The 12,128-nt window shown below is 31.7% G+C and overlaps 4 protein-coding genes across 4 annotated transcripts; 2 read left to right on the top strand and 2 right to left on the bottom strand.

The window, feature by feature from the left end:
- Window positions 1–1,329: 1,329 nt before the first annotated feature.
- TRIADDRAFT_57376 (uncharacterized protein) lies at window positions 1,330–2,146 on the top strand (the record flags this gene model as incomplete). Its single annotated transcript, XM_002113656.1, has 2 exons — window positions 1,330–1,336; window positions 1,746–2,146. 2 exons carry the CDS (start codon window positions 1,330–1,332, stop codon window positions 2,144–2,146), a joined length of 408 nt encoding a protein of 135 aa, XP_002113692.1.
- Window positions 2,147–4,800: 2,654 nt separating this feature from the next.
- Window positions 4,801–6,516, bottom strand: TRIADDRAFT_57375 (uncharacterized protein; the record flags this gene model as incomplete). Its single annotated transcript, XM_002113294.1, has 1 exon — window positions 4,801–6,516. The coding sequence occupies one exon, from the start codon at window positions 6,514–6,516 to the stop codon at window positions 4,801–4,803; it is 1,716 nt and encodes a 571-aa protein (XP_002113330.1).
- Window positions 6,517–6,909: 393 nt separating this feature from the next.
- On the top strand, window positions 6,910–8,963 carry TRIADDRAFT_57374 (uncharacterized protein; the record flags this gene model as incomplete). The annotated part of the gene is made up of 8 exons (XM_002113655.1): window positions 6,910–7,028; window positions 7,407–7,548; window positions 7,634–7,805; window positions 7,906–8,075; window positions 8,140–8,262; window positions 8,403–8,514; window positions 8,626–8,777; window positions 8,847–8,963. The coding sequence occupies 8 exons, from the start codon at window positions 6,910–6,912 to the stop codon at window positions 8,961–8,963; spliced, it is 1,107 nt and encodes a 368-aa protein (XP_002113691.1).
- Window positions 8,964–9,795: 832 nt separating this feature from the next.
- TRIADDRAFT_26229 (uncharacterized protein) lies at window positions 9,796–11,965 on the bottom strand (the record flags this gene model as incomplete). Its single annotated transcript, XM_002113293.1, has 4 exons — window positions 9,796–9,972; window positions 10,126–10,350; window positions 10,544–10,858; window positions 11,138–11,965. 4 exons carry the CDS (start codon window positions 11,963–11,965, stop codon window positions 9,796–9,798), a joined length of 1,545 nt encoding a protein of 514 aa, XP_002113329.1.
- Between the last annotated feature and the right edge of the window lie 163 nt (window positions 11,966–12,128).

Raw genomic sequence — 12,128 nt, 5'->3', positions numbered from 1 at the left:
TAAATGATCAATTGATCATTTCACGTTAATGCTCATTTTTAACTCAAAAGTGTATAACATTAATTCTAAATCAGATGGTAAATTTTGTAGTGAAGCTATTAGATAATAAGTTATTGTTGTCAATATGTTATATAGAAATAAATTAGATATAACTTAAGATTATTACCAAATCTGGGACTGTTGACAGTAGTAGATAGATATTAGTAATTTTTATGATAGTTCAAGCATATTGATTTCAGCTTCGTAGAATGTAATACTAAATATAGAATTTCGATCTTATACTAAGTACTGTAAGTGATCTTGTTCGCAATCTTTGTATCGTAAACAAATTAAGCATCGTATTTATGCAACTATATTTTTCGGTTATTATTGTTTTTAGTTCTTCTTTTATAATGTCTTCTGTTGCAAGAAATTTTTTCCTTGTCTGTCAGAGCTTGTTGTACTATTACGTTGTATCTCAATCGTTAGAAAATCAGTAATAAAATCTGATATTATGAATTTTTACGTGATCTACACACCCAGTAGAGTCGATAGCACAGGTTTTATTACAATTTACATATAATTTGTCACTAAAGTAGCTATATATCTATGTCTAATTTTATGTGACCAGCATTTAAGATTCCTGGTTATTTTCACTAGGTTTGCCCGAGATATAATATTAAATTAAATTAATAAGATAAAAGAGATAGTAAGATCTGCGTAGATATTCGATTCTATCTTCAAGTTACAATTAAATCAATTTAATTAGTCCATTTGACTTTTACTGAATACCTCTTATCGGTAATACCCTAAATGAACAATATTTCAAATTATCTTTTTTCTGAAGAGTGTAAGGTGGACATTTCATCCATAAGATAATTGATTCTTGATTTTGTTTTTCATAAATTGAGAAACTTCTATTGCAAGCCGGTTGCAATCTCCTTAAAACATCATAAACTTTATTATATATTTGATATGCGCTTGTTTAAATGATATAATAGCCATCATAACGTTAGATAATTTCTTTTACCTCATTCTTCAATAGACATATTAAGAGGAGTTTGTGAGATTACTGTAAAAAAATATGACGACTTTTATAAACTAGCGTGGTTGTTTATCTATGTTATGCTAATTTTTAAAGCTAGTTGATAAACTCGATATTTAAATTAATAAAATTTGCTGGGGTTTTTCAAATTATAAGATAAAACTCTATTTATATGTGATATTTGTTAGTGAGTATAATCAACAAGATGGGCAGATATATTTAATTACGTTCACTGAAGTATATCAAGACTACATAATTAAAGCAGAACTTTACGAGCATTTAACTATACGTTAATAGTAGTAGCTATGGCTAGTAAGCGACATTGATAGTTGCATTATTGAACATTCACAAGAAATCTCAGTAAAAGTATGTTAGAATTAATATTATAGAATCTTACTTAGAAATTCGGTTTCATCTGTTATGAAAAATTTGCAATTAATCTCTTTAATTAACTTCTTTGATTTAATGCAATATTTTCCTGTCGATAAGACCATAAATGATCTGCATTTCGATTTTTTCATTTTAATTAATAATAATAATTTGGTTAATGAATTATCATACAGTTGATTTACACGTAATTAATTTTTATGAGGTTGATCAACTTCTACTGAGTATCTATTACAATTTGCTAAATATATTTTAAGATATTATTTTTAGTTTATTCATAAGATGGTATAGATATCAAATTTCTGACTAATTTTAACCTTTATTCCGTAAACAGATAAATTGAAAAGGGCTTCCAATATTACTGCGTTTGATGTCGCTCAACGACGTCGAGTTAGCGAACAACTGCGTGCAGATTCATTTTGGAGTGATTTTTCGTCATTCGATTATCGCAGTGCTGGTCGAATAAGATCAAGTGATGAAATCCATGCAATGGCGGAGACATCGGTTATAACTACATTTGATAGCCGAGCTGATATTCATCTTACTGTGCCACATCGAGAAAATTATCATCTACGTAAGATTCGCAGCAGTAGTACGATCGAGACAATAAAAGAAGAAGATAGTCATCGAGACAGTATCAACGATGTAAATATTACTCCTGATCCATCACCTATAGAACCAGCAGAAATTCTGGTTAAATGCGATGATGATGTTATTCATAATTTATCGGAATAAGAGTAGTGATGAAAATCGTTAAATTATTTATGTTTAGCTATTAAAGTAGATTAGAAAAATATCGTTGTGGTGTACTCTTACATCATCATTACTAATGTTAAAATAGTAATCAATTTTTGACTGTTACAGATATTATTCTGGTTAAAATTAAATCAAGATACACTTCGCATATATTATTAATTGCTTATTTGCGGTGATTAGCTTTTACATCTGATGTCCTAATTAAATGCCAGGTTGAGTTGTTCGGTGCTGTAATACATTAGCTATTATAGTATTTTCACTTTTTTTGTACGGATTCGTTCGTAACTATTGTTATATTTCAGACAAGCAATCATAATTATTGTAATATATCGAATCATGAGATGGTTGCTTATCAAACTGATAGCATAGATAAAAAATTAAAAGTTACATTGCATTGTGCAATACAAAATTAATCGTAATCCTGACATTTATGATTATCGTATTCAATAATTAAATAAAATTTAATTCAATTTTCTACGACATATCGCATTAGAAATATTAAGATAATGATAGTCATATGTAATAGTTAAATATGATATTGAACTTGTCTTCCTATCAAGAATAGAGAAAAACAACGCTGCAATTTTATGATGAAATAATCGGTTATAAAATTTATTAAAGTAGTATATCGTACTGCAATCGATAGGAACCTAAATATTTTAGTAAAGTTGCCAATATCTACTGGAAACTGTCAGTGTTAATGTAATTTCGGTTTTTGGATAAATCGATTTGAAGCACGCAATACAAATAATACATTTTTCATTAATTTTATGCGTTGTCGGTGAAATTATTTGTTACTATGTTATTTTGTTTAATTATACACTATTACCTGTACCTTTTCTGCACTTGCTATAAATTAAATTTAACCCAATACTACCATTAGAAGATTATTATAAAAAATAGCCAATAAGGTTGTAATTTATTTTATCACTCAACTGCGTCGCTGTTACATGTGGTTTCCATATAAACATATTTAAAATCTCAAATTGATGATTTCGGTGTTATACATATCATCTATTAAAGTATTTGCATTACTGTATATGATCAGGTATGAATGATCAATGAAAGAAGGCTTAGATAGTTTATCATTGCAACTAATAAAATTTATTTTAAATTCGGAATTTTGGGATTTTTTAAGTACTGTATTATTACAAATCGAAATTTGTAACGTGATAAGTTAAAACTATTATAGAAGTTGCACACTATGAGTCTACCATCAGGGATATCCTCCCTGATATTAACCTACAGTATGACTCAATAATGACGATCTCCTATCGTCAAGAGGAACAGTAACACAACACGAGTCTCTCTTAGACATGACTGAACCCAAACTTTATTGCAAAGTCAGTCAATTTATAGTAAATCGATACAAACGTTAATTATCATTTTATAGATAATACTATAAAACTATGCAGTTATCTATTAAAAATACGTATAACGTTATAGATGACGGTATGTAAATACATTCCTAGATAAATTATCTATGGAATCTATATTACTACAACTACGCAAAACTTACTCCGTAACATGTATTTAAATGCAGATCAACGATGTTCAGAATAAAGATAATATAATTATCAGGTAAGCAGTATTTGAATATAGTTTTACGCGGATACCTTTCTTATGAATACAACTGTAGCTAGTACACTCTGAAATTCTAAATTAAAGTAGTATAACCAGGACAATTATTCTATAACCGGTATTCGTACATAGTTAAGGATAGATATAGATTAGTTGTGTACGTACTCATGACTGAGCCTAATATTTACCAGTTAGTAGGCCAGGCAAGTATTTTCCGCAATATTATTATCAAAATATGAATAACAATCTTAAAGGATCAATTGGCCTGATTGTAATGGTATTTACGTAAATTAGCTAAAAATAAGCTATTATGAATATTAAGTACTGCACTGGGTAATCTTTTCCCTCTATTAATCAGGATTCGCGCAAAAATTGATATCAATTTTAACTGTTATTATTTATTTGGTTAAATGAAATATAATACAAGAATTAAACGTAATTTGCACAGTCTAAAAATAGCGAAGTGTCTTGTGACAGCTTTCTAGCAAATTAATTAGCCAAATCATTGGCTATTAATTACAATTCAGTAACCTTGCCGATCAGCTTGGATCAGTTGCGAATATCGCCTATTAATTAGTGAGAAAATGGCTTGATGAATGAGATTGGATCTTACATTTTATTGATCTAACTTCAATGGTCTAGTTTTGCTACTACCTGTATTAAATATCATACTATTTCGTAAAATTTTGATAGCCATTGTAGTTTATTGAACTTTCTATTTTACCAATTATCTGATCATTTTTATTTTGGGATAAGACTATTAATAACGTTATGAACTACCGTACAATTTGACTATTGAGTGATATAATATTATCGGATAATAGCATACCAAAGACTATTACAGTACATGCTTAATTAAAATGCTTTAGTTAAAAATACACTGATGCGTGGATTAAACGATTATTGAAATCTGATTTCTAAATTACAAAAGTGAATTTATATGATGTTATGTAAAATGGATTTCGTTATCGATTTGCTTAATAGTTATTCAATATTTATGGAAAAAAGGTAAAACATTAAAAGTAATAAAAGGTAATATTACAATGACTAGATTAAACGTCAGAATATTGAGCTGCACGACCTCTAGCTAAATTCCTTTCAATGGCCATAGAAATTATGTTATTACCTAAATAAAAATCTGACACAATCACGTTGATATTTTTATGTATCCAATCATCATCCATCCATCGGCTTAGATTAGGATTAATGATATTAGCTAAGTCCTGGATATTACGTGATACTTTACTTTCTTCTGTAAGCTTAAAGATTCCTTGTAGTAGCCAAATTCCATGATGGCGTTGATTAATTTCTTGATCTAAATTCTTCTTCACGTCATCTAATGTTTCAACACTATCCCATTCAGTTTGAATAGTTGGCCAAAGTCTATTTTCATTCCGGTAATTTTCTGATTGTAGTTTACCATCATAAGCGACAATTACACGCTTATTTTCTTCCCATAATTTACCTACAGTAACGTCTTGAGAATATGAAACTAAAGCCATATCATCACCCAGATGTTTAATGATTAACTCAATCAATTCATCATGTGCACTAGGATGATTAAAGTAGTAAAACTGGTTAAAGTCTAACATAACAATTTCTTGATTATTGGTTATAAAGTTCTTGATTAAATTTAAAAAGTGCGATACGCTTACTTCAGTTGACCATTCATGGTGTGTAAACCAAAATTTATCCTCATATTTACCATAATACTCAACATGCAAATCAAAATATCGAATTCCATCGAAAAGTTGTTGCTCAAATGTCTCCGATTGTGATTGGGTTAAAGCATCTGCCAATGGTACTGTCATATTATAACAAGCTGAGTTGTGAGTTCCTGGTATAGTTAAATCTTTAATTCGTACGTTACCAATGGAATCTTTCAAATCGGTCATCCAATTGCTGCGTGTATAGTATTTTGTGACTTCTTTAATTACGAATTTCTTTTCAGTAAAATCGTAGATCATGTATCCTACGTAATAATCTCGACTACGATCAAAATTGACTGTAGTACTATAGCAGCCATTATGGTGATTACTTACCCAGCACCATTGATTAGCAATAAAGTCATCAGCATCTTCAGGATAATGATCGAATATTGCAACATAATCCCACATGCTGACTTTATCTGGATGAAACCAATTCAAGTCGAATGTTAAATTTAAATCGAGGCCAGAATCTAAAGTGAATTGGCCAGATGCAGTCAAAAATGGATCGTGAGGTTGATAACCCCCATCATCAAGATCCGCCGTTAATGCTTCTTTAGTTTGTTCCATATTAATTTCTTGAGGAGCTATTCGAGGATGGGGTTGTATTGAATAACCTAAACCATCATCTTGAGCGGATAACTCTTCAATATTAATATGAACAGTGGCAATCTCCAGTGGTGTAAAATCACAGTGATCAAGATCAATTGGATCTCGTAAATAGGTATAATAGGCTACGAAATAACTGGTATTTTCTTTAAGGACCACATCAGTTATCACTGTTTTATTACTTTCTCTGTTAACCCAATAAAACTGATATGGTATGTAATCAAGTGGTGATAATGGATCCTTGTCAAAGACAGCAACATAATCGTATTCACCAGGCTGTGCTTCAATGTCCCATTGAATAACTAGGAAGGTCCGATTATGAGGTTTAGTCCATTTTTGTTTCAGCACTTTTAGCTTTGGCTTAGTATGCAATCGTTTTATATTTTTTTGGACACTTGCATCCATTTCTCGAACTTTAGCTTGCAAAACGGAAGGATTGATTTTGGAATTCATTTTGGACACCTTCAGCTGACTCAAGTACAATTGAAACAAATCAATAATTATATACTCGCAAACGAATTTTTAGATAAAGTTGACTTCGGATAATGATGGCAGAGTAATCTCAAATATGGAATAGCATAATATTGGATTCAAACTGATTCAACTTAATTGACTTTTGGTCGTCATTGCAACAGTATACAATGTTCTAGACCTCGTTACCAAGGTGATCCCAATGTGCGCATGAATTTCGTCTTCTAGCTTGTTTGCCGCAGCAGTTGCTTAGCAACAATAGTCAGCTGTCAGTTCAGAATAATGTTTAGGTGATGAATATCTAGTTGTACTAAATTTTGGGATAAAGTCTACGATCTATATAGAAATCGTGTTAAGTTACTATTGATTCGAATTATGGCGACAACTACCACAATCAATCCGTTAGCGAATCCAAAAGGTACCAAGAAATTGTGCGAACTATGCCAAAAGCCGGCTTATATTCAATGCCCGAACTGTAGAGTAACTTATTACTGGTAGGTAAATTTTTTAATTGCTGTCAATATGGTTAAAGTCGTAATTAAAGTACTAGGATAAAGATGAATCGAATGAATAATAATCCTGAACATGACATAAAATCGATTTTAAAAGGATCCAAGTCATTACATTGAATACATATCTATGCATATTTTTTAACGATTTTAAGTCATTAGATGTAAGATATTTCAAAACTATTATTCATTGATTGCTTCATATGTATATTTTCGCGTGGATATCAGTTTAAGATCTATTTTTGTTTACTAAATGATGAGATTTGATGATGATAAAATATTGGACAATGCACGTATGTCTGTAAAGATATGATTGCAAGTATGCAGCTTACATGTATTTGCATCGTTATTAATTATATATAGTGATAGGGAACATCAAAAGCTCGACTGGGACGGAATTCATGCAGAAACCTGCCAGCTACTAATTCCACTACGAACGCCTTTACCATTTTCATCTTCGGCTGACGAAAGAGCACATCGAGAGCGACAGCAATTAAATCGTCAAGTAAAATATTAACTATGTCCTTGATACTAGCATATACAGCTATGCTAAACAATTTTAAAATTAATTAAACTTTCTAAATTGCTAGAGACAAATTATTGAATTAGCAAGAACTCATGGTCAAAAATTACTCTTTGAGAGTAAATATGATTTGGTAGTACCAGCTGCAATGCTGTGCCTAAAATTTTCCATCGGTCTTTATGGTCTTAACAGCATTGAGCTGGTACCATCGTATTTACTGCTAGGAGAGGCAAGCATTGGTAAGATTATATGCTGAATAGTTGTTTTAAATTATCTTGTCATGATTAGATATCAAATACTGCAAGAGTGTATTCATGATATGATAATAATGAAAACTAGGGTTAGGAAGACTCAAGCAAGGAGAAGATTACTTATCACAGGCTCAGTGGACAGTCTTAAAAACTCCAGAATGTCCAAATCAAATTAAATCCAAACTATATCGAAATCTTGGACTATTGCATGCGGCTAAAAAGAATCATTCGGAAGCTTTATTGCAACTTGCTGACGATGTAAGTTTGCAATGCATTCTTAATTTACTATTATACAATTTTAATCCTTTATATTTTCTTGAAGATATATCACTCGTCACTAGTCTATGGTACCGATCATATACATACATCAGGCGGCTATTTTCATATGGCAAATATATTTCTAAAAGAAGGAAGTCCTGAGAAAACGCTCACTTTATATGATCGAGTAAGAGATACAAACATGTATTAGCTATTTAGTAGATTAGATTTATAAATGGCGTCTGTGGTGCACGATAAATGTTATAAGTATAGAAAGAAAAATGATCGGCTATCTTAATAATCTTACTTATTTTTTTCTTTCTATAGGTAGTAACAGTATGGTTTGCTCACCTTTCATTGCTGATAAAAGAACATGAAAAAACAGCAAACTTAGAAGATCCAGCGGCAATTGTAGCTGGTCAAGATGAGCTTTCATTAGGTTGGTTATTCAGGAACATAGTCATTGTTACCATAGTAAGATTATGCGAAAATATCATGATTCATTATAAAACTATACTGTAAGTGGAATTACTCAATTTTTGATACACAGATGTTGCTCAAGAAGCTGAAGCAAAACTAGTTTTGAACACTATCCAAACTGTGGTGCAAGAGAAAATTTTGCATAAGGAGGATCATGAATTAACTATTAAAGTTCATGCCGCTCTGGCTATGTTACATTATATCTTGAACGAGACCTCAAAGGTATAACATTAAAGTATTCATTTTATCATATAGATATATAACACTGAAAGTGTAAAAAATTTATCGTAGGTGATAGAGATGCTTGATGTTATCAAAAAAGTTGTCGATAGGCCATCAAATATCAATTCCAAACTGGTTGAATCTTACCAACAGTTTAGGTTAATTGTTGAAAAACATTTATCATAATGACACAAAATCGTTTGGACTATGTGCGTCAATACTTCACAACTCATATTCCGGGTAAGATCGTCCGAAATTCGCAGTTGTACATTCGATGATGATCGAACTATGCTGAAAGTTACAACCAGATGCCACAAGTTCAATCAAAATTGTCAAAGTTGATTATATTTTGACGGAAAATATGGGTTTAGCCCGATGTAATAATTATCGTTTCGTATAAGTTTGTACTGTAAAAAGGAAATTTAGATGTACAGTACGTCGTTTACGTATCGTAAATGTTCACAATTTATGCAATATTTACTAGTAATTTAGCGCCTTCTGAAACGGTATATTAAATTACTGTAAATATTACGGAAAGCATATGCTTATTCTGTTCTGATAGGCTATACCTCAAATAAAATTGCAAACTTTTCCTTACGAGTTCGTCCAGCAGAGGCATAATATTGTAAGCAAAAGATTGACAGCATTTCAATGTTATCGTTGTATTTCGAAGTTTTATTTAGTTATATTATCATGTACATACACATGCTACTATACAATATATCCAGGTTGTGGTAAGTTTTTTATCAGAGTTAGATTGAGTATTTAAATTGCCCAGGAAAGGTTTAATTTAGTATCCAACACCAATATAAAGTGTTATAAAGACTGATAATCCATGATAATAATGATCATATAAAAAGGGGACATAGAGTACTGTACTAATCAGCAAAGAGACGTTGCTACTATATAAAATGAACTTTTTATTATCATTTCAATAATTCTATTCTTTCAATTTAATAAGCTGTTTAAGATAAATTTTAAATTCTCAATATAGGATATTATAAAGAAAAAACAAATTTTATTCAATATTCTCAGCTATAGGGCATTTCCACGCACTTTCTTCTCGACTTTGCAATGATCTAAGTTTCTTTCCACAAAATAATAACCATGAAATACCAACAAATGTACATAGAATGATTTCGATATAATAGCCATCCCTTATTGTAGTACAATTACCATTAGCTTCTTGGCATGCCTTCATGATGACAACCATTAGAATAAAAGGTCGGTTAAAATTGCACAGTTTTATAAATTAGTTATATGAAATAGATTTCTTTCCTTTTCAGATCATTATAAAGTACTGTAGACTATTTAGCAAATGATTCGCGATATTATGTCATTACATTACCTTTTGCATGGAAGCATTGTCGCATGTTTCAATGGAAGGATTTGAACTTCCTGAGCAGACTGTTTTAGTAATATCGTCTACCAACCACAAAGCTACAGTAGTTGGCCAATTACCAGCCATATTAGTGACTGTATTTAGCAAGGTCATGTATGTGCCACCATACATTGGATCACTAACGCGAGCATGAAATGCCATTTGCGCGACATACATGCAATATAAGGTTATCTGTGTTGTTTCAAGTTACATGTGGTTAGCAATGGCCATGATAAATTTTATAATTTGGAATAATGTTGAACATGAACATTCCATTAATAACAGGTAAAATCAAACCGTAATTATTACGTAAAAAAATCATGTCATGTTCGAAAGAGATAACAAAGAACATCGACGGTATAAAGTATAGATCCGTTTGTATTACCTGATATATTGCGTAAATGCTAACCAATATAGCATAATAATACCAAGGGAATGAATAGTCGCTTCCCTTAGGAACTCGGACAATCCATCCCCAGTAAACAACTAGTGAAATACCGACACCAATAATTAATCGATAGGGCATTGCCTTTAAGAAAACATTCAAAGGTGTAGGCCCAGTAGTATATTTGCTAATAACGAAGGGTAACAAAATTTGCAGCGGTACCAAAGGGATGCCAATTAAGGCTAAAGTTTCGCGATGAATACCAGCTTCAACCAGTTTTAGTGCTGTGATGCCATCCGTTGCAGCAAAACCGACCTATCAGATCAATTAAATAATTAATGGAAAAGACGTGTTATTACTTGTATTGAATTATTTTTTAATCATTAGGATTAGTCAGTCTATCATCCTATGTGTGATCAAGATGATACTCTATTACATCAATTTCGGAGTTTCGACTATAATCGCATTCACGACAGCTGAATAATTATCAATACAATACGGGGATCCTATCTTGGTTCATTTGTTAGGGGATTTTGATACAGAGAAGAAAATGATTATTAAATAAGCTTGGGCATCTAATTGTGTATTTTTTACCTTACAGAACAAAATGATCAAAACGTAAGAAGTGACAGCAGGCAACTTGAGAATTCTGAATAACTGGCTATATGTGTGTGTAATGCCTTTTCGTAATTCCTTCATTTCTATGTCTGCTACGGCTTTCTCATGCTTGAATAAAAAGACCATTGTAGTAGTAATGATAAATATTATCCCCCAGAATAGGAAGAATTGATCGATGCTAACGATACCTTTCTCACTGGGTACGCTTCTTAGATACTTGTTACAAAAATCTTTGGACTCTAAGGCTAAGAATACGACATTGCCAATGAAATAGCCAGCTGTTTGCCCGACAGAATTGCAAGTTGATGCATGGCCAACTTCACCTTTTGATAGTATTGTTAAGGCCCAGCCATCGACAGCAATATCTTGAGTTGCGGCCAGAAAGTTGAGGATAAAAAAGATCAACGTTAACGTTTCAATATCCACCCCCGTGGCATCACTTTGATTCTTTGTGCCTAATAGATAATCAATATTGTAGGATAAGGCAACCATGAATAATCCCAACAAATACTGGATAGGGACTAGCCAAGTTTTTCGTCGACCAATTGCAGTAATATACCACGAATCGACAATAGGTGCCCATAACAACTTGACACTAAAAGGCCAAAACACTAAACTGAAGACAGCTTGTTGTTTATAACCGACATGTTTGCCTTGTAAGAACATCGGAATACTCGCAGCCATGCCTAGAGGGATCCCTTGTAAGGTATAAAGCAATAGTAACAAGGCAATATTTTGGCGATCTTTAGCAGCAATTTGGGCATTCTCTTCACTGGTGTTCACTCTACTAGGGCTTCTTTTCATCTTGAGAGGTGAATTTTTATGATTACTATTATTGTTGACTCTGGAGTATGATTTATTACGCGTCTTCAATGCATGATATTCCGAGACATCTTCCGATGCGATTTCGATGGCTGTATTATCTATATGATTCATTTTATTGATTTATTCTAGTTAATTTGCACAG

Source organism: Trichoplax adhaerens, genomic scaffold (assembly GCF_000150275.1).
Source record: "Trichoplax adhaerens TRIADscaffold_6 genomic scaffold, whole genome shotgun sequence".
Classification (NCBI taxonomy): Eukaryota; Metazoa; Placozoa; class Uniplacotomia; order Trichoplacea; family Trichoplacidae; genus Trichoplax; species Trichoplax adhaerens.
The sequence above is the reverse complement of the archived record's forward strand: the minus strand, read 5'-3'. Positions and strand labels throughout refer to the sequence as shown.